Source organism: Stylophora pistillata, chromosome 2 (genome assembly GCF_964205215.1).
Source record: "Stylophora pistillata chromosome 2, jaStyPist1.2, whole genome shotgun sequence".
In the NCBI taxonomy this organism is placed as follows: domain Eukaryota; kingdom Metazoa; phylum Cnidaria; class Anthozoa; order Scleractinia; family Pocilloporidae; genus Stylophora; species Stylophora pistillata.
The window spans coordinates 20968481-20993589 of record NC_142520.1 but is presented as its reverse complement, the minus strand read 5'-3'; the positions used below and the strand labels follow the sequence as shown (position 1 = coordinate 20993589).

At 39.0% G+C, this 25109-nt stretch overlaps 2 protein-coding genes across 2 annotated transcripts; one reads left to right on the top strand and one right to left on the bottom strand.

The window, feature by feature from the left end:
* The first annotated feature begins 1533 nt into the window (after positions 1-1533).
* Positions 1534-13141, top strand: LOC148737711 (uncharacterized). The gene is made up of 6 exons (XM_088748763.1): positions 1534-1860; positions 7457-8412; positions 9148-9649; positions 10643-10836; positions 11333-11677; positions 12446-13141. The coding sequence occupies exons 2-6, from the start codon at positions 7490-7492 to the stop codon at positions 12885-12887; spliced, it is 2406 nt and encodes an 801-aa protein (XP_088604889.1). The 5' UTR covers positions 1534-1860; positions 7457-7489; the 3' UTR covers positions 12888-13141.
* On the bottom strand, positions 11929-23467 carry LOC148737710 (tetratricopeptide repeat protein 38-like). The gene is made up of 15 exons (XM_088748764.1): positions 23311-23467; positions 22762-22843; positions 21864-22035; positions 20754-20927; positions 20259-20334; positions 19812-19931; positions 18905-18964; positions 18721-18759; positions 18461-18539; positions 18025-18095; positions 16526-16620; positions 15762-15840; positions 14661-14738; positions 14507-14580; positions 11929-13381 (listed from the first exon to the last, which is right to left on the bottom strand). The coding sequence occupies exons 1-15, from the start codon at positions 23332-23334 to the stop codon at positions 13294-13296; spliced, it is 1311 nt and encodes a 436-aa protein (XP_088604890.1). The 5' UTR covers positions 23335-23467; the 3' UTR covers positions 11929-13293.
* Positions 23468-25109: the final 1642 nt, after the last annotated feature.

Below are 25109 nucleotides of genomic sequence, written 5' to 3'. Positions count from 1 at the left end.
CGTTACCTCATGCCCATGCTGGTGGAAGTAAACAATAGATATCTCATTAGCTCCTTTTGTTCGTCTACCAGCATTTAAATTTGACCCGCACACGTCAACGGTGAGTGACAGATGAGCCTTGGTCTTCCCAGGGAAGACTTACTTATATAGCGCGCCTTCGTGTTTAAGAGGCGGGTAAATTCAAGTTAATCGACGCCGAGCCCTTCGGACAGTTTCGTTCGTAGAACGAGGAAGGATATCGCAGCGCTTTAGGCTGGTTTCCCCAGAAGTTTAAAAGAAAGCTGCAAATATCGCTGTGAGTTTAGACATATTAATTAACTGAACTTAAATTGGAAGAGCATTTTCAGTCATTTACGATCTGTCACCAAAATTCCCCGAATCTCGATTTAACTTTTTTTTTTCTTTTTTTTCATGGGCGTTAACGAAAAGATATAATGAGCGTGACGATTGCTCGGTACGTGCGTTTAAGGCACTGTACATTTTCTCTCCGTTCTCTGCAAAGCTAAAGAGCCTGCGAGGTCTAAAAATGCCGGCGAATTATATATTTCCGATTCCATTTTCACTGGAGCTCATCGTTTCTTAAGTTATAGTGTGGCGCCGTTAGACGCAGAAAAAATGCCAGCATTCGGGAAATTTGTCAAGAAAACAATAAGTTCAATTTTATTTTCCGATGTTTCCCCCGGTGTTGCTATTCTGTATTCTTAAAGTCCCTCCTGCAAGTCCCAACCAGGCTGTTCTTTGACCCACCTGAAATTTTTCCTGCGCATATGGGTAATTTTTTCTTTAACTGCTCCGGTAAGGCAAACTTTGAAATACTGGCACACTTGCACACAGCTCCGCTATGTGAGAAATATTCAAACAGGATAAGAGCTCATGTTATTGTGTATAAACCTTACAATTCTCTCTTTCCCAGATGTCCCATCATATTAATTCAAGTAGTTATGTACCCCGTCTAGACTGGGTACCCATTCCGAGGCACTGTGCCCTGGCAACAAAATGGACGTTACTTTTAGACACCCGCGTGCCCGCTCCCAAGAACCTGCATAAGCACCTAGTCTAAACGGAGCCTGAATTAGCATAAGTTCCTGTTTGAGGACATTAGAAATGCAATATTTAAAGAGGTCAAATACACACGGTCATTCATTCATCACCTAAGCTTTAGAATTTAAATGTTTTTCTCTTAAATCGGTTCACACAGACAGACAGACAGACAGACAGAGAACCTTTATTTTAGCACGATAGTAATAAAAGCTATGCAGCTTATGGGGTCGTAGATATTGTGTTAGGAAAGTTTTATCCTTAGAAATTAAAATATTCCACAATACAGTGCCCCAATAAACAATAGAGTTTTTACCATAAATAGAGCTGAAACGTGGCACCCCTAAGGAGTCTGACGCTCGTAAACAGTGACCTGTAGGGCGTTTCAACCAAAAATTTTAGACGTAAAGATTTCCATTATATTTAGGTTACGTCATAGTTTTTAACAATTAAATTCTTAGATGGTTTGATATTGTTACTTACTAGGCATATATTTTGTTTTTAGGTTTAATATTTATGCACGACCCCATAGGCTGCATAGCTTTTATTATTATCGCGCAGTGGGACTGAATTGAAATCACTGTTGAGATACCAAGGTTGGTTTACAGTGTCTGGAAGAAGAGTTCAGTAAGATGTGCATCTACAGTACTTTAGGCGACTGTCAATGACTGTAATCTAGTAGTCACTGGCTTAATTCGATGAAAATTGAAAATATAAGACACGAATATTTTACTAGTCAGTGCAGGTCTCAAAGATTACAAATATTTAAGGTCTGGATCAATCAGTTGTAAGGCAACGGCAGATCTGTTTATTCAAATCAAGGTAAGGTTAACCTAACTATTTTCGTGACAACGCAAATGGGGGTTCTGTCCTCGTGTACCGGTTCACGAGAGCCGATACAAAAGACCGAACAATACACAACAGCTAATCAATGACTCCTAAACAAAGAAAGAACAATGGTAATTCCCTTGTGAACCGGTACACCAGGACAGAACCCAAATGGGTGATTTATTTACGTTGGTAAGGTTTGAATAGAGCCTCGTGAGAACTCAGTCTGCAGGTAGAAATGAACTCAAATTTTTTACTAACACACTAAATTCTGATTTGATAACCACTACGGATCAAAGCTTGTATCGCTCTTAAATCTTGTGCTAGAAAACTATTTTTTTCTCTCTTAATGCTGCATCAAAAGAGTCAAGTTATGGATAATGAACGTGCCTTTCTCATAATAAGAGAAAATTGTATTAACATAAATTCCTGTCTCGCTAAAAAGCGTGACTATGAAGTACGTCGTATATTGTCACTCATTCGTGACAAATAAACACAATCTGGAGTTTCAGCAAATTGACGAATCATTTGTAGAAAACAGCAGGAAAAGTAGGTTTAGTTTGAAGATTGGGTCATGATGACTCAAAAAATGACTCTAAGGTAATTAATATGCAGTATTTCAGTCAGGGTATAACTAAACTGATTAGTATGCAGTCTTTCAGTCAGGGTCTAAACAATCATTGGATGCGGTTTTGTGATATCCGGACGAATCGCATAGCTTAAAGTAAACACGCGCTCTGATTGGTCAATACGTCAACCGGAAGAGAGGGTATTTAGCGTGGAATCGCACTGACGCATAAAGCGATATTGCTGACGTGGTCGCGAGCAAAAATTATTGTTACGAACGTAAAAACGTAAATACAACTAGTGCTATGAAAATATGAACAAATATGAACAAATTTATAGAAAACGAATGTCTTCCAACTTTTGAATTGAAATTGAAGTTTTTAGAAAATTGGAGGAAACCACTCACGCTCAAAAGTGAGAGAAAACGCATAGAAAAAAATCAAAATGCCAAAGACGAGGGAAGAAAGCCAAAGGACAGTTCTCGCCGAGGAAAACCAAACAAGCGTTACGAAAGAAAACCAAAACAGGTATCAATGCCGAAAAAGGTCAAGCATCTTTTCCCGAAATCCAAACCATTGTAGCCTATACACGAACTGGCCTCTTTTAGATACAACATGGTTTCAAAAAACACTAGACGGCAAATTCACAAATTCGAGTGGTCGCAACTTCTGCCAAGTTGCCCAGCTTCCAGTATTTCTGGAGTCCAACGCACAACTTCCAGACAAGCCTTGACGTTAGATGATATGGATGACCTGACACCTATCTACATCGCTTGTACCACCGTCAACAGATGGCGACGCACCCCCTCTGCCAGCGAACCCCATTACGAAGTCCTTACCATGTCCCCACACGGTATCAAACGACTTGATCGCTGTCTTGACGAGCAAGAGCTTCACGGTAAGCTACTGCCCGAAGACATATACCTTTCCGATGCTGCGGCAACGTCGAATGCCGCGGTCAGCTATGATATGGGAGTACAGCTCAGCCACACCAAGCAACACAGCAGCTACTAGTGACCTTGGCGGCAATGCCAGTCGTTCTAGTTACCTGATGGCAGGAGCAGTTGGCGGAATGTTTACAGGAGTAACTTTTAATAATTCTCCAGTAAATATTTCCATAAACTTTCAGTCCAGTATTGACACCAACGAGCGATTCCCTGCGATGAAAGAAAAACAGTTGAAATTGTGACTTTTAACTGAACTGTTTTTCGCCAGAGTTTACCGAGAAATTTGAGTCTTAAATCATTGAATACACTTCTTTTTACAACTGTAAAGCACTTACCGGTTTTTTGTAGATCTTGCTTTGATACCGGAACGCTTGAAATTTTCATTTCGCTTGAGGATTTGACCATTCAGTTGTTGATTGTCGGCGCCACATTCTGCCAAGTTGAGTGGTAGCCGGCAAATCTCTGTCTTAAATAACTCCGTATTGTGTACTTTTAGTTTTTTTGCTGAAAATTGTAAAATGTGAGGCACCGCTTTCTCCACGAGTTTGAAATAAAAGTGGTTTTCTTTCTAAAAATATCTTGTTCCCTCCATTCGCCAGATATTGACACCTGACTTTGAAAGGGTTTCCATCGTTTGCGCACTGGCGTGGCGCACAAAAATACAAAACATCTGGTTTCGCCCAGTGATTTGGTGGCTTTAGCTATGTGATGCAAGAAAAATTCACGAGGTACAATTAAAATTGTAGACGGTTCAAACGTGAACGACTTACCTTCCTTTCCATTCCCTTAACAATGACAGATCTGACAGTTGACTTTAAAATGGCTTTCTTAAGGGCGCGCGTACGGAATAAAAACAAACAATAACATTGCCGTTTTAATTTCTTATTTTCTTATTTTTATTCTGTTATGCGATTCAAGAAAACTTCACTACCTGACTCGTGAATTCCACGTTAAATTTCACTTGAAAAATCGATATCGCACGAATCGCTTCGCGATTCGTGCGATATCGGTTTTTCGCGTGAAATTTAATGTGGAATTCACTCGTCAGGCAGTGAATTTTTCTATATAATCAAGGTCGGGGTAAGTGTTATCAGCTGAAGCCGAAGGCTGAGGCCGACAACACTAGCCGAGACCTTGATTATTCCGAATATCACAAAAACCGAATCCAATAATTGTTTTATTATAAATTCTTTTAGTATTTTCCGAATCTTTATCTTCAAGTAATTTTTCAATTTCTCGCTGGGTCGATGAAGCGAATCGAGAAGTCATTCTTACTTCGCTGTGCCTGATATCGCTCCACCGGAAATCATGCATTGCGCGCGCAACCCACAGATTATTCTGTGATTCTGTAGGTTGCGCTGTTTCCCAGAATTAACTGTAGGCGTTTAGCCCATGAGAAGACAGATGGTCACTACAATGTAAAATAAAACTAATTAGTATGCATAAAGGCTAAAAGTTTCTAAAGAAACTGTGGTGCTGCGTCGGTGGGGGTAGCAAGGTAATTTGGTTATATAAACTCAGTTGGAATTGTGAATTGGCCACAGTAATGAAGGGCCAATTTACAATTTCAACTGAGTTGATATAAGCAAATTACCTAATTAGTATGGAGTCTTTCAGTCTGGATGTAACTAAACTAATTAGTTGAAAGTTGAAATCTTAAAAAACCCAGATTTACAGAGCTAACATAACTGTCATCAAGAGGTCATAAGTGATGGTCTCATCACTTTCACTTGGTTTCATGATCATGAGAATCACAATCGCACAATCGTACAATAATAGGTTTACGGCTATAAACAAGATATAAGGAGAGCTCTATTCCGACGGCACAGTGTCGTAATAACAGGACTTTTTCTTTAGCTAAAAGCGTACAACTACATGCTGCTTTAGTCAGTGTTGGTACCGGGATGATGTAATTACTCGGGCTTTCCGAAGGAAACGCCCGAAGTATACATTCGGCTTTGTTTTTGTTTTTTGTGTGTTCGTTCACAAAACGGAGTTCCACTACGGCGCATGCGTGAATTGTAAACGCATGCGTAGAATGAACTCTAGAGCGCATGGTAAAGCAGTGCCTGCCTTCGTGGACGGATGTACGCGAAAGAAATGGGCTAACGCTCAAAACGTCAGCTTTTGTAATCGTTACGGTGGCCAATTTACCATTTCAACTTTTTTGATATATCCAAATCATTTTTAATGCAGACAGAATTACCCACACTTTGAAACGTGTTCAAGACTGACTATGAACTTCAATACAGTGAAAGTTACACTGGCACTATTCATCAAGAAGCTACAATAGAAGGATAACAGTAATTTACCTCCTTAGATAGAGCCTTTTTCACTTATAGCCAAAAATTTCAACAATTTTGTCTTGACAATAGGATGTACTGCTGTTGCTACCTATTGTAAAGGCAATGTGGGCTTGAAAATATTCGATTCTCATGCCAGGGATATTTATGGTAGAAGCCTTTCTCAAGGTACATGTGTGCTGCTTGAAGTATCATCACTGAATAGCTTAGTACATTATTTTCTGAGCATACATAACGATATATTTGAGTTGAAAGGGGTTAAAATTGATAAAGTTCAAAATAGTGCCCATTTTCAGTCATGCCTGTGAAACCAGAAAGTTCAATGTGAATTGTGCTGTGGCTGTCTATTCACTCTGCTACTCCGTAATAAAATCATGTAGTTATTGGAATTCAAACACCTTATCTAATGTTATACAGTATGGCAAAAGATTATGTAAATTCATCTTTGAACAAGTATTTACTGTCAGATGATTTGCCAAAAACTGATTTTTGTTGAACTAAAGCAAGTTTAGATCTTAAAAGTGATTACAGCGAAGGAATATTGTCTGACTCAGTTTACAGCAAATCAATTCTCAAAAATCTTGTGAGAAATAATAGTTGAATGCACAGGGTTTTTGATGTGGTTTTCAGATTTTTGTATATTTATTTTGAAACCCACAAAAAGGTCAAAATATGTGTATTCCCTCTTGGTATGTAATGAAAGTCGAATCCCTTTAATTGAACATACTAAAACGGTTTTAAAAATGATTTTAAAAATTTTACTAAAATGATTTTAAAAATGCTTATGCAAACCTTTCTAAAGTGTTCCTTCAATTTTCTAAAACTTGGCCTTTAAAGTCATTGAAAAGTCCTTGAATTTCAACCTTTGGCATCTACAGGAACTTACGCCTATATGGTAATATATTATTTTGATTGTTGTCTCGTACTATAACATTTATTACACTCCAGCGGACAAAAATAAACACAAGTAGACGTATTTGTGACCGGCAATGATGAAATTGCGTCACGACACTAACGATGGTAATATGGCAGTCCCCTAAAGATAACTCCAGATGTGTGATATTGAAAGCCCGAGTTCACGCAGATATGCGTCTAGTTGTCTTTGGTCGAGCTTTTCGTTTTTTACATGGTTTCGCTTTAATCAGTATTTTACTGTATACTCCCTTTGTTGTTGTTGTTTTTTTTTTATGTTGGGTTTTATCTTACATTTTGTGTGTCTTTGTTTAGGGCAGCTCTTTGTGAAAGATATATTTTCTATTTATTTCGATTAAGATTAATAAAAGTAAACTAATTGCGAAAACGGATTGATCACTATGGTCATGGCCAAAGACAGAATGCTTGTTTTTAGCCCGAGTTCTCATTCGCTATTTGAGATTTCTGCCTTTGTCCGGCCAACTGCTTTCATTGGTTTTGGTTCTAAGAACCCTTCTAAATATCTCATACCTACTTAATTCAAAGAAAAAAACCCCAACTTATCTGTTTTGTAACTAGCCTTTTCGTAGGGCCGAAGTTTCGGTGTGATCATGGAACCAGCTTGAATCATTACCACTGGGCATGTTAAAAGAAATTGGCCGATGTTCGTTTGCCTGTTTCAGTAACAATCTTCTTTTACTGCTTCGCTTTGCTTCTCTTCGTTTCTCTTTGCTTTGTATCAATTTGTTTGCTTAATGGGGCGTGTAAAGACTTAACGTATACTCAGCTAATAGAGCTTCCACTTACATTTCCGAATACAAGTTTACACTCCCTTTCGATTTTTCAAATATTCTTCTTTCAGATAAAACAGTGCCACCCATCCCAGCTCCTTCTTATGGAAAAATTTGGAGTTTCATTTTCTGGTGGCGGTACTCGGTCAGCGGCATTCTGCTCAGGAGTGTTACGCAGATTGCTACAGAAGGAAATACAAATAGATTATCTGAGCTGTGTATCAGGGGGCGGTTGCTCAGGCTCCGCGTACGTGGACTGGAAATACCGACATGGAAAGAAAGACAATAAGAGATGGCATCAGGAATTTTTTAACCATTTGAGAGAAAATGCCGGCTTGGTGTGCAACTTCCAAAAGCCTTGCCGTGGATTTGTGGAGTTTGTTGTCATCTGTGCCATGATATTATTCGTTTCCGTTATAGCTCCTTTCCTCCTTTGGGGTTCATACGCCTATCCGTTAGCCTTCTTCATCGATTATGTGTTTGGTGATGTTCTCAGGGGAGGCACACGTTCGTGTCATGAAGTTGCAAGAGAAAGTCCAAATATTACCTTCGAAGACTGCGAAGAGAGCCGTCAAACGTCTTACATCAATAACAGCCGTTTTGTTCTATTCGCCGTGCCTGTTGGCTTTGCTTTCATATGCTTCGTATTGAAAGGCTACGTCCAAAGGGGAAAAAAGCTTCTGAACTGGCTTTTACTTTTAAGTGCATCACTCTTCGGTATCTTGTTTCTTCCATGGTTTTTCTATGTTTCTCTTCTTTTCCTTCCAGATTGGGTAAAAATAGTTCTTGTGATACCGATTCTCTTTCTTTGGATTTCATTTCCTCTCGTGCGCAGAAATGCTACTCTGATGGTTGTCATTTATCTCTATTCGTTTACTATTCACAGCAGAGTATTTCGCCGAAGTGTCTTTGGAATCTCCTACACTAAAAAAAGCTTCAATTATCTGTTAGCTGTGTCTATAATTCTATTGTGGTTCAATCCTCTGATTGAAAACATTCAACGAAGTCTTCCCCACATATGTGTCAGGTAAAAATATACGTATTTTTCTTACTAAGAATGCAATGGGACTTTTGATCAATTATATAACTAGTTATTTTATTCGTTCATTTCATTTTGGTTATTTCATCCAACCTCGTTCCCAGGCCCTTTTCCCTTAGCTGGGGGTGGGGCGCCCCATCCCCAACTCCACCCCCAATCAAGGAAAAGGGCCCTGGGAACGAGGTTGTATTTCATCGTGTTATTACAAACGTTCTTGATTAGTAGCAGTCAGCTGGGAGGGGTGGGTGGTGAGAGAAAGAATAGTAAAAGTATCGTGATCTTTATCAATTGTAATCTAACCTCAGACAAGGACACCACGTTACAGGAAGTGCCTTACAGAATGGTCCTAAATTGTACTGAGAAATGAATGAGACGGTCAAGTGAATGGCCAAAAAATGGGAAAAAATACAAACAAAAGTAGAAACATCGGACAAAATTCATGAATGACTACGGTCGAACCCCCCCCCCCACTTACGACTACATATGCTGACGGAAGGTTCGACTGTATATAACTTGAGACCGGCCACGCTTAAATGCACAAAGTGACTCTGCTTAGTAGACACGAGGTTAGCAAGAGTGAAGTCCCTTTTTGAAAAACGTTTCAAAAAGGCTTGTAAAAAAGATGGGTGATTTTGGAAACTTAGTGCACCGCAGTCGCTTAAATAACCTCTGTTTTCTTTTTCCTTTTCTTAAAATTATTTTTGTCTCTATCATTTTTCTAAGATGGATAATCCAAAAGGGGTTCTACTATCCACAGACTGTTGGTAGATACGGCTGCAGTGGAATCTCTTGGCGTAACCTCATCCTTTTTTGCCCAGCTTCCAGTATTTCTGGAGTCCAGCGCACAACTTCCAGACAAGCCTTGACGTTAGATGATATGGATGACCTGACACCTATCTACATCGCTTGTACCACCGTCAACAGATGGCGACGCACCCCCTCTGCCAGCGAACCCCATTACGAAGTCCTTACCATGTCCCCACATGGTATCGAACGACTTGATCGCTGTCTTGACGAGCAAGAGCTTCACGGTAAGCTACTGCCCGAAGACATATACCTTTCCGATGCTGCGGCAACGTCGAATGCCGCGGTCAGCTATGATATGGGAGTACAGCAAAGTGACGAGGCACCCTCCCGGGACTTAAAGGTCATCTTGGGACTCTCCGTCGGGGCGTCTATTGTGGCTGATCAGAGGCATGAAAACAAACGACACTTCTGCGTAAAGGTGATCCTGATGCATAACTGGTTAAGGGAACAGAATCGGATTGTAGTGGAGAATCCCACACATCCATCGAGCGAACATCTCATGAGAAGTGACAGATTTCTTGCATGATTGATGCAGTGAAAATTCTATGATAAGCTCAATTACGCACGCATTTTGATTGGTTGCTGCACTTCGTTTGCCTCTGTTTTTCTCTTGCCATACTTTGAAATCATCTGTGATTTTATTACGGAACAGACGTACAACATGGAATCTATTTGTTAACTAATAGAAGCCAAAATAGCTGATAACCTCTTTCGTTGTTGCTGCCCCTCGCCTTAACCCTTGCATTACCAAGATTTCATTAGTAATTCTCCTTACTGTCTGCTTACAGTTCTTATGATGTTAGTTTGGAGAAATCGGTATTGGATCAACTAATAATCCCCTAATTGATATTTTTCTTTATTCTCATTTCTCGTTTGATTGATAATCTATTGATACGGTAAGGAGAAATTCTTTTTTGGTCACTCATGGGAATTCAAAGGTCAGGAAAATTCGATATAACATTAGCGACAGCACGCTAGGAAAAAAAAAAAAAACAGAAAATAATATTGTTAATTCCAAATTCAACCTACGATTTGTTTCTTCGTTCGCTTCACATACGTTATTCAACCAATAGACCTCACTTTGCATAGGCTTACCGGCCTAATAACCAACAAGAGATTTTGGGAGAACACGAGGAAAATTTGTAAATCACGAGCGAGAGGCAAGTGGTTAAAAAATTTTTCAAATGTTCCTCCAACATCCCGCGTGGGTTACTAAGCCGGTAAACTAGTTGTAATTCCCCCTTTTTTTTTTTTTTAAATTTTGATTTTTTTTCCCTATAATTTTTTATTAATTTTTCAAATTTCTACGCGTTCACCGGTGCATTAGACGACAGATTATAGACCAATTAGGTCGCTCACTCGTACTATCTCAGTTATTTTATAACCTTTACTATCACATATTTCATTCTAGAATCTTACTGTGCTAATAGAGTTTGTGCGTTTGGTTCCTTTGGCTCTCATTCTTACCCTGTTCGCGAAGATTGACAAAGAAACCGTCTTGGTTGCTGGAATGTTGATTCATTTTGGTATTTGTCTGATATTTTCCTTACTGGCGCTGGTACCAACTGGAGGAAAAAATGTCGGAAGACTTGAACGACTTGCCAGGTAACAGCTTGCTGAATACAATAATAGTTTATTATAGACCCCTTTTATAAATGGCTGCCGGATTAATATTCTTTTGTCTAAATTTAAATTAGCACTTCTGGCCCTGTTCTCCAGTACAAAATTCAAAAGAATACATTATCTCAAGCGAGGCATGAAGGGCTAATTGAAATTTAAACAAAAGAAAATTGATCCGGCTGCCATTTAAGAAAGTGGTCTATACATCTTAAAAGTTTGAGAACACTTAACGGACAAGAGTTTTGGGAACTAGACACTTTGAACTCATGATAACCCAATATCTGTTACGGACATTCGAGGGCGAAGCATTACTCAAAGATATATTCTCTACGTTCGAAATTCTCGACTCCAGTCGAAATATCGGAATCTCTTATATCTTTCCCAGTGATTCTGTAAAAAAGGTTCACTTCATGATATCCTAGATAGTAATTACTTATTTTCTTCTCCACCTTAGTTATTTATATTTTATTCCATTTGACAGATGGTTCACGATCAACGTCTCTTCCGTACACTACCATCGTTTAATGATGAATACCACCAACATAGGACCCAAACCCCCACCTGTTTTATCCTTGACTGACGGCGGCCACGTTGAAAATCTTGGTATTCTTCCCCTATTGAAACTGAGACTGGGAAAGATCGTGGTAGTGGATGGAGGACGCTCTATTTTAGACAAAGACTATGGAAAATCCTTGTTGATTGCTCTGAATTTGGCCAGGGAAAAGCTAGGATGTTCATTTTCAGCTGTGGATGGACGAGATATAGCAGAGGATATTCGTGATAACTTCGTGGAGAGGAGCCCCGGGTCACAGCCGAGCAATTACAAGTACGCTATATAAAGCAAGACAAGCTATCTCTGCTGTTTTTTTTTTCGCTCCTGCGAAAACTTAATCAGTTTGCCCACCATAAGTTATACCAAATTCTTCCTATAACATACAGTGCAACGGTTTCACAATCCATGTTTGTGTTTCCTGAATCCTTGCAACCGCCACAAGCGCATGACACTCAACTTGAAATGTTATGGATAATTTAATTTGGTGGCGAGGCTGGCGATGAGAAAACAATCCTCGGAGCGAATAGAATCGGCCAGATGTATTTTAATTAACCTTCCAAATTTTTTAACTAGTATCTATAGGGTGATTAGCAACAGATCCATTTTCCAAGAAACCAAACAAATGATGAAATCGTTATGGAACTTAACATAAGGAGAGAATGTGTTTTACAGAGGAGAAAGACTTCCTCAGGTGCAGAAATCTGTTGTCAATGTAATCTCCCTAATTTTCTGTATAGTGAATATATACTAAGCGTATACCACTGAATTGCAGATGACTGAGGAGCTATCAGGGTGTGAACTTTAAAAAAAAACAAACAAAACTTTTTGTATGATTTAATAATATTGCAACGGCAAAATTTATCTGTTCTCTTTCTTGCCCAATCTAGCCTAATCCTTTTTATAAAAAAGATAGGGCACTCGCTGCCTGGAATAAGCACGGCTAGAGGACGGTTAGGCAAATTATAGGTCTGGAAATGCACCGCACCGACAGCTGTTGTAGTGTCTTATTTTTCTTTTTTTTTTCTTTTTTTTTTTTTCCAGATTCAAAGTACATTATTATGACAAGAACGTTAACAGCGACGGTAAGACTAAAGTTGGAGAAGGAGAAATTCTGTACATAGTCCCCAGGCACCCTGACAAAGCAGTGAAAACTACACCTTATGTGACCTGGGAAGAAGCATTACGTGACATGGATGAAGACCTGGAGGCTGGTCTTTGGGGGGCTGGTCCCGAGCTGTCATCGGAGGAAGCTAATCGCTTGACGTTCTGTTGCTGTGAATGTTGCCATGGGAATACATGTCGCAGCTTGTCTGAGGCGTTATGTGGGGTTTTCCCACAGCACTCTACCAATCATCAGTTCTTTACACCAACAATGTTCGCCGCCTACCATAGGGAGGGATATCGCGCTAGTATGGAGGCGAGAGTAGCCGAGTTTGTGTCCAATAGGCAGCAACCCTCTGCTTTAGGGACTATCTTTGTGTAATTACATATGAATAACCTGAAAACTTATTTTGTTAAAAGCAAAAACAAAAAAACGAACAAACAAAAAAAACATTCCAAATTCCAGTTCGACCAGTAAACGGTGAATTAAAAAAGCCACCTTGAATGTCCACAGCTTAATTTCCTTTTCTCTCGCTTTTGTGGGATACATTGTCTGCATTCATTTGATTTTTAACTCGCTTACATTCTAGAAAGTTCACCATGCATCAGTAATGATAATAAAAAACCTTTTCCTTACTGTTTTATTCAATTGGATTACAGGCCAGCTGGTGAATTGCTATGGTTAATTAGATTTTTTAAACGTATATCATGGAGCCATTATTTTGACGCGGACCGCGTTGGTGTTGTACATCCGACTATGAATTTCAAAGAGTCTTCTCCTGACCTTACTACACATGTAAAGCAAGGGCCTGCCCCATGAGTCGGTCTGTCATTGGAGCATTTTCTTTCATTGCCTTTCTCTCTGTCAATAAGCTCCTGAAAGAAGACACACTTTTCGTTAAAGGTTAATTTTGTCTGCTTTTATTTAGAAAAGTCGTATTTTTGCAATTTTCGGATAGTTCGTGACCATGGATGCATCAACACAAGGGAACAATAACAATAAAAAGCTGTTTGTGAGTACACAAGTTAAAAGGTGGACCCAGTAATGAGAGCTTCTTTAGAGCAAAACGAAAACGCTAGCGTACGTGAAGGTAAACTTTAGAAAATGCATTTGCGAGGTCAGGAACCGTGACAAATGGCGCCCCACACTTCCCCCGTGCAATTTATCCCCCCGTCTTTCTTACTTGATTATAAATATGTAAAAATCAGATTCTCAGCTTGAGCCAACGATTTTAAACTGGGAGCTGGGTGGTGTTCATCTGCATGGCCACACTTAATATTCGCTGTGGATCTTTTGTAAAGGGTTGTTTTTAGCCCAAGGATCTCAACAATGACGTAAAGCTTGACGTTTATGTTCACAAAAAACCACCTCACTTTCCTTTGAAGACTCAGCCCAGGTATTGCTTAGCAGTAGTCATTACAATTCGGTTATAGGTTATATTTCATGCATTAGATCTGAATTTTATAAAAACGTGATATCTTTTGTATATCACGCCTATGTGTCGACCTCACTTTACCTGGCCCCAATGGGGCCAAGCCAATGGTTAGTTCAAACCGCCTCCCAGTTAGCTCAATTGGTAAAGCGCCGGACTGTTGTGCGGGAGGTCGTGAGTTGAAATCTGGCCGGACCAACACTTAGGGTCTTTAATTAACTGAGAAGAACGTGCTGCCTTTGTAATAATATCTGCAAATGGTTAGACTTTCTAGTCTTCTCGGATAGGAACGATAAATGGAGGTCCCGTCTCCTGTAGGGTTGGGGTAGGAGACGTTAATTTCCCACACACGAGATTACTGTGTGATGGATGTCCTCCCCGGGGTGGGATGGGTGGGTAAAATGGTGGTTAGGTGTCAACTAGAACGAAAGTTCTGTTCCTTTCTCCTGCCATTCCTGTGACGAATAAATTAAACTTAAACTTCAACTTCAACTTTTGCTAGGATCAACAGATATCTAATTCAGGTATGAAAAGGATATAGGTTCAAACGAAAGAAACTGCACTTTACCTTGCCAAGTGATGATGCTCTTTTCGTGAAGAATGCAGAGCAGCGTGAATCAGGAATAAGTTGAAGATGTCCCGCTGTGTCAAAGAAGAACCAAAGAGATGTTGCCACAAGTTGCACAAATTAATGACAATGAATTGCAATGAAATACACGAACCTGTGCGTTACTGCCCCCAATGTTGACAACGTCATAACGGAGGGGTTTTAAAATGTCTACAGCTCTGTCGAAGTTTCCCTTTCAAAAAAAAAAAGAGACAAAATTAAACTTCAAGCATTTCATTGTTCCAGTCATAAGTCCGTCATGTGTTTAGTGAATAAAGGCTGATAGTTTTGAAAGAAACTGTTTGGGGCTGCGTCGGTGAGAGTAATGAAATAATTTGGATCTATCAACAAAGTTGAAATGGTAAATTGGCCACCGTAACGATTACAAAAGCTGACGTTTCGAGCGTTAGCCCTTCGTCGGAGCGAATAGAGGAATTGTGGGTTGTGTGTGCTTTTAAAGGCAGAAAATGGAGCTACGTTATTGGTGGGAACATGGCAACGAGAAAAACAAGAATAAATTAGTGGAATGAAAAGCGTTCGTTGATCCCTGTGGGATTTAGACTGCCGGTTTGAAATATGAGCCTGTTTCGCAAACGTGTCCTTTTATTCACAACACTGATAAAATATCGGGACCTAAGCGATCCATTAAGATCACCGATCACTTCACGTACACCTCCACCAATGTAATCTATTGCATAACTTGTACTTATTGCAAAAAGATATACATCGGCGAAACAGGCAGAAGACTGGGTGACCGATTCCGAGAACACCTTCGAGACGTGGAAAGGAATGACAAGGACACATCGAAACCAGTCGCTAGACATATTAATTTACCTAATCATTCTAAGCAACATATGGCAATCTGCGGTCTTTCCTTACACTTAGGTAGCACGGAAAGCCGTAAAAATCTTGAACAAAAGCTCATCTTTCAAACCGGCAGTCTAAATCCCACAGGTATCAACGAACGCTTTTCATTCCACTAATTTATTCTTGTTTTTCTCGTTGCCATGTTCCCACCAATAACGGAGCTCCATTTTCTGCTTTAAAAGCACACACAACCCACAATTCCTCTATTCGCTCCGACGAAGCGCTAACGCTCGAAACGTCAGCTTTTGTAATCATTACGGTGGCCAATTTACCATTTCAACTTTATTGATATATCCAAATAAGTGTTTAGTGAAGTCAAGTTGGGAGACCGTAAAAGAGGTGAATTTACCTTGTCAGCCTGTTCAAATGCTTCACAAAGGGCCAAACCAACCTCTCTAGATACTTCGCAATTTGTTCCTGAGCCATCCCTGAAAAACAAAAGAAAAAATACAAAACCAAAAACAAAAAAAAAAGACATTATAAGGCTAAGTCATAATAATGATTGAGCTAATGTCTCAGTAGAACATGATCCATTAATAAAAAAAAATAATTGAGAAGACAAATAACTTAGCGCCTGATTCCCCCGTTTTCAAGTTCCCTCCTTGCCTTGAAAACGTCTCGTATAAAAACAAAGAACTTCAAGATAATTATATTACTAGAAACGGAAATCACCCACTTAAATACGTGAACAAACGTTAACCTAAGATTAACGAAACGTGCTTCTTTTACAATAGTTCATGAATCTTTCTGCGGTTTGAATACATCGCCGTTATCAGTTGATTTCTTTTTTTCAGATCCTCTCACTGAGAACCTGTCACTGCAAATAATTTTACGACCACGAGCTGGAACAACCAAATCTCGTTTGCAGAAAGTGATAATAAAATTGTTGCTCGCTTGTCATAGTCTCCTGTTCAGTTCCTGGGAAAGTACTTGGTGATATAATCAGTTATAAATAACTATAACTTAGATCTACGGGTATTTTACATCGAAGGAAGTGTAGAAAGTTAGTCAGAATGCCACAAATCCATCAACGCTTGAGAGATAACTAAACACTCTTTCACTGAATGACAGGTTGTTGATCAGAGCATTCTCCTACACTTTTTTCCATATTACCTAACATAATCTCTAAGTGACATCAATAGATTTAGTGTTGCATCTTCCTTCTTAGCTCCCAGTGTACACATCAACATATGAACATCATTGAAAACCTGAGTTGAAAAATATAATAATTAAATAAAATATGTAAAAAAAATTAATTAAACAATAGCTAATGAAGGATGTGTGAGAGACCTGGGCTTTGGGTGAGGAGAGGTCGGGGTGAAAGTAATGGCTTGTATTTTTCACTGTGCAAGACCACCCAGGAAAAGAGGGCGATTCTCGATTGGGTATTGTGAACAAAAACCAAAGTAATCACATCAGCCAATTATAACGAAAGAAATTAAGCTATCACTAAAAACCAATGAGGACTCAAAATCAGAACTGCCCGAAGCACGGGAAAACGCGGGGGTACCCAGTTTGCCATTGGTTCAAGGTCTGCATCTGATTGGTTTTTAAAAGGTGTTATGGGTTTTCTAGACCAATCACCTAACAGAGTGAGGCAAAATCTAAGCAATCCCCGATTACTTTTAAAACTCTTGAAAATTGAAATCAACAGTTACTAACAAATTACAGAAGCCGGGAACTCAAACATATACAAGGAGTTCCAGGAGATGGCCAACATCCCTTTAGGACTAAGTGACACTATGTCATAGACATTTCCCACGTAGTATACATGTAAAGCACAAAGAGAAAAAAAAAAGACAAAATGCTTGGTGAGACAATTTTTTTCAAACCAGATGTATTGAGAAATACATTTGGAATAGTTTGAGCGCTATTTGTTAGAAGAGTGGAGGTTCCCTTTAAAGTGCATATGACACGAAATCATTTTCTCTTGTTTCTTGTAGCTGGATATCTATAGGAAACGTTTCGAAGCTTTAAAAGTGCTCAAAAAATTAAAAAAGCATGTTTTTTGCTTTCAAAATACGAAAAATTTGCCTTCAAATTTGTCCTGGAGACTGGGACCTAGTTTATCGCCGTCGAAGTTATTCGTGACGTCACATTGTATACCTTTGCCACGAAGGTCTGTTGTCGCTAAGAGGATTCTGCAGTACTTCGTAGTAGATAGATAATGCATTGTAAGGCACAGATGTCCAGTGATTCTAGTGATTCCTTTGTGTCCGACTCTTCTGAAAGTTCCACTGACTTCGAAGAATCTGGGTACACAATGTGACGTCACGTGCAATTTTGGCCGCGCAATGACCGGGACAAATTTGAAGGCAAATTGCGCGTATTTTGAAAGCAAAAAAAACTATTTTTAGATGTTTCCAGCTCTTTTGAGGTTTCGAAACGTTTTCTATAGATATCCAACAACAAGAAACAAGAGAAAAAAATTTAGTGTCATGTGCACTTTAACCATTAAGAAATGTAACATCGAAGCTTTCTCAAGAGACTGTAATTGGCATTTTGCAAGGTTTGTTGACATCGCAGTAAGCACCTGCGACTGTCCTCACCTTGCTAATTATGAAGATGATAATTTATTGCATGCTACACCGCCGCGTAACGATGACACGTACCAGAATGTGATCATCTGTGTGTGACTCCCACAAATGAAACAGCTCTCTCCACCGATCATTAACATCAACACCTAAAGGAAAAAAGCAAACAATGACAAAAAACATCGTAAAACAAAATAGATCAATTTGTGCGTTTAATTCAGCCATGCCAATAATTTCAGTATACAATAATTGCATTACAATGATTAATAATGCTTTAATTTTAAGGCTTTATCTCGATTGATACTTAGATCATTTGAATAGTACCTTGATTTATATATTGAATAAATTATTGATTGAATGGTTGAATAATTAGTAGACTGACTGCCAAATGATTAGTAGGATTGATTGTATCAAGGATTGATTTATGAATCGTTCGATAGATCAAACGATCGATCGACAAAAAAACAAATAATGATATTCACAACACATCTGCAGGTACGTGTTATCTCATTACCTTCCATCTGAAGTCTGTAGAGCAATGAGGAAGCGTCCACTAAGTCAAGCATGGCACCAGAATGGCAACGCTTCCCAACCTTTGACCATGAGAGAAAAGCTACACAGTTATAATCAGTTATAAGCGAATTAAAAAACAAATTGGCATAAAATCACTTTAATTTGACATGTACGTCGTGTATGGACCTATCAGATGTGACCTGATGAGAATTAGTCATAACAAAAATAAATCACAGGTTATCGATCACGTTTACACTACACCTCCTCGTCATAAATGTCCACTGCGGCTTGATGTTCTCCCTAATAAAGAAAGGCTGGCGTTTAATAGCAAACATGGTTAAAAAAAAATTACCACAGATGCGAAAACCAAAGCAACAAACAAACAAACAAACAAACAAACAAACACAAAAACCATAACATTAAATTTAAAGAAAGAGATAACAACCTTCTCGATGTGGTATAGCGCCCAGTGCCAGTAATTGTGACAGGCTAGCATAGCTCCCATCTACACAGGGTGATTGAAGGATGAAAGAAAGAAAGAAAGAAAGAAAGGAAGAAATACGAACATCTTTAACTTTTACAAACGAAGAACTGAACGTTGGCCATAAACCCCAGCCCTTCCTCTCTCAACTGTTTTCTCACTAATCATTCCGGTTTCGGGTCTGTGCAGTTTCATACGGAATAATGTGGCCGTTTTGTTGTTGTTGCTGGGGAAGCTTGAATCGGAGGGCAGAGAGAAGTAAGTTTGTTGAAACGGCTCGATGCATTTCACAGCACGTGCTGGAACACTGAGGGCGTAGTGCATACCACGCGAAAAAAAGAGACGAACCCCTGATAGTATTTTGTAGTAACGTTATCTGAAGTCAGGGTTTTCTGACAATTGCCAAAAATCTTAATGAGGTTCAAACTGAAGGACGTGTCTCGCGGAATTATTGTATGGATATGTAAGCGTGCATGCGTGTGCGTGTGTGTATCTACTGTGATAACTTTACACTGGCTATTAAAACGCGTGACATTATGAAAACCCAGCGGTTAGGCGCATTCTGCTGTAAATCCCCTGAAGAAAAAATTCATGTAACTTTACTCTTGATATAACGAGCCAACGCAAGCCAAAAAAAAAAGAAAAACTTAACTGTTATCTTGGTATGTGAGCCCAAGGCCTCTAAATGTAACATATTACAGCCGTTCCAATTACTTTCAATCTCCAGATCTAGACGGCAGCATCAGCAGAAAATTTATATATTATGCGTAAGAAAGCGGTGCTAACGTTAAGTACAATTCGAAAAATTTATATATTACGCGCAAGACAGCAATGCTAGCGTTAAGTGAAATTCACTGTATGTGGGCCTTACAGTCCAGTCATTCAAGGTCGTGCTGAGGAATTTAACTCCTTCATCCTGACGTCCTTCCATTTCTATAACATGGGCCTCTGCATGAGTGCTCCAGCAATCTCTTGGATTCAATTCAAGACCCTTCGCAAGATAAAATTACCGCGAGAAAAAAAAAAATAAAAACAAACAAATAAAACACTACCATCGGAATACTACTGTTCGTTTTAGGATGTAACCACTTCCGATGTGATAATCGCTACGTTTTGACTGCAAAATGGTGAGGTCTGCCTCTTCAGGCAATGAACACAACCACATCATTGAAGTATTATGTAAAGTTCAACAAGGAATTATGGACTGCAAGCCTGCTACTCAGCCACGATTCAGAATGAAGGTAACGCCAAGCTCTTTCTAAATTGTTTAAGAAGTTAATTATCACAAAATCGCTATCAACAAAGTCTTAAAGCTAACCTTTAGTGCATGCTTCTCCGCCTCTCTGTAAAATCCCGTTTCTATCAGGCCAAACGCGTACATTCCGTGAAGATATCTGCCGTTGATAGAAAGGTCATTTCGTGTTTCCTCAAAAATTTACAACTGTCAGATTAACACTCAACTCATTCACTGTTTTCTTTTCCTTTTTTTTTTTATTCCTTTTTTTTTTGTTTGGATAAGCGCCCTGTTTCTAATAAGCACCCCCCCCCCCCCCCTTTGAAGTACAGTAAGTAAATAAGCGCCATGGGCTCTAAATCGAGTAATTACGGTTATCAAAAACAGTATTTAATTGAAGTTTAACTTAACAACTAACAACTTTTTTACTTAGACACAAACAGGAATGTTTATGAGATCAAGTTCTCTGATTGCCTAGCCTCTTACTTCGGAGAGAAAGGCAGCATCCACCACACAAGACTGACTAAACACTGATTGAATACTGAAAGAACTTAGAACAGTTAGTGCTAAGCCATCTACCCATAGAGTGGCAAGTCTTCCTTCCATTTCGGCATCACCCTTGCGATGGAATCTCTGAACTGACACTGGTATCCAAGATAGAAGTAGGAGTCGTGAGCCATCTTCAAAGCAAACATGTCAGTTGGGTTCTCCATTAATATATCTTCCCACGTTAGACATGCTTGGGCAGTATTTCTGAAAGAAATGAGAATGGAAGTATATTGTCATTAACTGTTCATATTGCGGTCTATAGGGGGCACCTCTATGAAGCCGGGAAAGGACGTACACATGAAAGCCTTGGCAAGAATTATAATCGCCCTCCCTCAATTCCCATCATACCATCTTGCTTACTAGGTGTTGTTCAAGAAACTGCAGCAGAAGAGATAAAGCAAGGAGAGTGAAACTAAGAGATATGGTGAGTACGGCCTCTTTGTCCAACCAAATTGTATTCCTTGTCGCTCACCCTCTTATGGCGTAGCGCTGATGATGAGGGGAGAGGGGGGAGGGGGGAGGGGAGAGGGATTATTTGAGAGATTTGCCACTAGCCACTCATTGCAGCAGAAATTTCACAAATTGTTTTTTACACGACAATTTTGTACTTACAGGGGTAGGTGTAATGGTGAGTAGGTAAAAAAAAAAATGAGAAATTTTTTCCTTCAAAGATAGTTTTAGTCGTCCAGAAGTGACAAAGGCGGCGATGATACAGACCACCTTTACTTTTAAGCATAAAAATGAGCAGCGAATTCTTGGTGTGAAAGATGTGCTTGCTTGTTTTCTTGGTAGCAACCATAAAGTTACGAGATAAACTATTGCACCATAGATAATGTAAACAGCTCGTCTGGGAAAGGGAACAATCTGTGTTTAAAAGCACTGCAGTATCCAGTACCTCAGAGATCATGGATTCAAAGCCCGTACAGGCCTGAAAAATGTTTCTAAGGCTCTATACTTCATTACTGCTTAATTAGTGCTCAGTTCTTCACCCGCAGTTCACGTATATGATTTCATTTTACAGTCATTAAAGATGTGATTAGTCACCCATTTTGATAGGCACGTCTTAAAAGAACAGACAAATACTTGATAAGAGTCAAAATTTGGTCTCAGTGATTAACATGACATCTTGGTAACACTCACCCCTCTGCCCATTCTTTGACTGCCTTGACATGCAGTCTCTCTCTGTTTGTGATGTTACTCCTGGCAGCTAACCCTTCAAGGGACAGCATGCTGCTCTTCAGCTCTTGATCTGTGTGGATTCCTTTTCCAGATGAGATCAGGTCTAAGCCACACGAGATCACATGACCCATTACTGAAACAAAAACAGGTGATGTCAATTAAATGGGGCACTCCACAAAAATGATACCATAATACTCTTCCAGAATGTAGGTCTGGTTTGTGCCTGAGGTAAGACAGAATTTTCGAATAATTCTCTACCACTAAACCACAGAAACTCTCTAATAATTATGATATGGCATTTCTGGGTTCACCTGCATGATAGTGACATATGACGTTCCTCAAGTATATTGTTAGCTGATTAGGATCAGCAAAGTCACAAGCACTCTCATGTATGTAGTCAAAATAATAAAGATCTTCCTTTATAACTAAGCTCTAGTGATCTCTAGAAGTCACCAGAAGTCATTTTAAATCACCCAGTCACTAACGTGGCAATAAATAATCTAAGCTGCTCAAATTTTTGGAAAGGAATCGTGACTTTAGCCAAGCAGTCAATTTTACTAATAGGAGCATAAAAGGAGTGCAAAGACTTACTCGCTAAAATGGCAAGGGGTAGATCCAAGGAAGAGTAGTTTGCATGTTAGGTATTAGTTTTCAACAACTCCACTCAATATATTTTTTTAATGGTTATGATAATAATTCACATTTCCTTTTTACAATCAATCTCCTTAACACACGTTTCAACTAAGTCTTATCTCTTTAATAAACGGTAGACTATTCTGTCCAGAATTGTCATTAGTCCATGCCAATAAAAAGTTGCACCATAATTGTTACTCAAAATCCTGAATAGAAAAGTTCTCACCAAAGTTGGGATCTGCTGCTAACATCTTTGAGACAGAGCCCTCAATTCCATTGACACTGCTGTCATCATACCATCCTGTGTACTAATACCAAAAAAAAGAAAAAGAAAAAGAAACAAATAAACACTAGATACTAATTTTCTCACAAGTATCGATGCTAGTTTTCACTAGGTTAATTTTCAAGGTTAATTGTCATATCTCTCAGGAAAAAGCTACATGGAAGTTATGGTATGACCTCAATCATTTAAGTTATCTTTGGTGATCAACTCAGTTGATAAAACCAATTCATCTTGTAATAACCTCCATCAAAAGAGCACCATAGACTATTTACAAACTCATCACTGCTATTCATTGATGGTTGCGAGAATTACTGTAAAATTTTGATATCAAGTCCTGGGCCGGGCTAATACAATTTTGAAAGGACTTTTTAAGGAGCTTATTTTTGGAAGGAGCTTATTTTGGGATGGGGCTTCTATTTGGTGGGACTTTATCATAGGGAGGGAATTAGAGTTTAGCCCTGATATCCATATAAATTTTCAACCAAAGCCAACCTGTGTCAGGGTAGCATCAAACATTTTTGCTGCATCATTGCTACTTGTTGTCAGTGGTAATCCTTCACTTCTCCAAGCCTACAAAAACAGAGAACAAACAATTTATTATTATCTTCATACTTACAATTTCCAACTCAAGCCTTCTTAATTCCAAGTTTCAAAATCCTAGCCACACCACTCACTCTAGGCTATTAGTGGTGTAGTTCAGTTGACAAGTAATACTTGATGCTGTGTCTACTTTTCTGGGTGACTTATATTTTCATTCTTGGCAACCATTTCATGATTTTAGTAAGGAAACACACACCTCCTCCCAGAAATTATTTTAAAAAGTGAAGCATAAAAATGGAGCAGTTTTCAAGTGAGTGTTGAGTTTCAATCCACGGTATCACTTTGATTTTGCTTAGCCGCCCTCTATGATAAGTCCCAGAGACTTCCTCCATGTTCTCCACTAACCAGACTTAAAAAAAACAAAAAACATTTGCAACTCAGCCACTCCCAGTTTCATGTCCTCAAGGCAACTGGCTTGTTTTTACTTTGAGCTCTCATTGACCCCCGGCCAATAGTTGGTTGCCATTTAACAAATGGTAAACACCACCACCACCATACACCCTTGTTATGGTTGCACACAGGAGGTTGCTAAACATGAAAGAGGCATAAGAGTCACGTGAGGCAATAGCTGAGAGAGACTCTGGGTCCTTGAGTGCTAAGCAAACCTCCAATCTCCAAACCTCCAAATTGTGCTTAACATTTGTTTTATAACATAACATTGATACATTTCAGCAGTCCCCTTTTAGTCAGTTAGCAAATCTCATGTAACCACAAAAATAACATGTGTGTGGGGAAAACTAGTCTTTGCATTTGCTCATGTCAGCAGCATACACCCACGGGCAGCACTAAGTTGACCAATCAGAGCACACACTTTACTGTGGTTAAGTTTAACTTATAATAGTCTTTGAACAGTGGTGAGGCTAAGGGTGACCTGGTTATGATATAAACCTTGCTGCTTTTCAAATGCAAATAACTTTGTTATCATGCTAACTACATACTGATCTCGATCACAACAAGGTCACCTTCAGCCTCACTTCAAATCAAAGGCTGGGTAGCTAAGTACACAATTGTAAAATGGTCTGGCTATTTTAATTGAATGTTCTGATTGTCGGTTATCATTATTTTGATTTTGTTGTTTGGACACTCCATCAAGATGCTAACTAATAAAAATTATGAATACTGTAATTGAACCTCACAAACCAATGAAGCAGGTCAAAATGAACTAGTAGTCAATCATTTAACTGAGTGGGTTAATTCATATAATGCAGTGAACAGTCGCCTCAGCCTTTATCCAAAAATAAATAAATAAAATAACACAAACAAGGTGCTTTTGAAATGATAACATAAAGCATTGGTCCAACAAATAGTCCAAAAAGGCTACATGCCTGGAAATGCAAACCTAATACTGATAGTATTCCATGTTTGTTTAAAATATGCAGGGGGATTCTAAAAACTATATCAGAGGACAAATTTTCCCAAATTGTTTACACACAGAAAATCAAGCAATTTAATATCAGTGGTTGCATGGTTCGCCCAAATTATGACATTTCTTCGACTACAAACACCGCCAAAATTTTTAGGATCCCTTGACCTCTTTTAAAGACAACTGGCCACCTGATTAAGTCTCTCAAGGAGTTTGAAAGAAGCTTTCGGCAATTAGAATGGACATCATAATATGCACATTGTAAAATAAATTATAGAGAAACTGTGAAGGGTAAGATGCTATAATCTATATATCAAAGGGTAGAATT

Bases quoted from the DNA above. Each gene is read 5' to 3' on its own strand.
- LOC148737711 (XM_088748763.1), top strand. From the start codon at position 7,490: ATGGAAAAATTTGGAGTTTCATTTTCTGGTGGCGGTACTCGGTCAGCG. The intron at 9,650-10,642 runs GTGATCCTGATG...ATTTCATTCTAG, and splicing joins AACGACACTTCTGCGTAAAG to AATCTTACTGTGCTAATAGA. The intron at 10,837-11,332 runs GTAACAGCTTGC...TCCATTTGACAG, and splicing joins AGACTTGAACGACTTGCCAG to ATGGTTCACGATCAACGTCT.
- LOC148737710 (XM_088748764.1), bottom strand. From the start codon at position 23,334: ATGTTTGATGCTACCCTGACACAG. The intron at 22,844-23,310 runs GTTGGCTTTGGT...TTTTGGTATTAG, and splicing joins TTGATGCTACCCTGACACAG to TACACAGGATGGTATGATGA. The intron at 16,621-18,024 runs GTACGTGTCATC...TTTTCAACTCAG, and splicing joins ACACAGATGATCACATTCTG to GTTTTCAATGATGTTCATAT.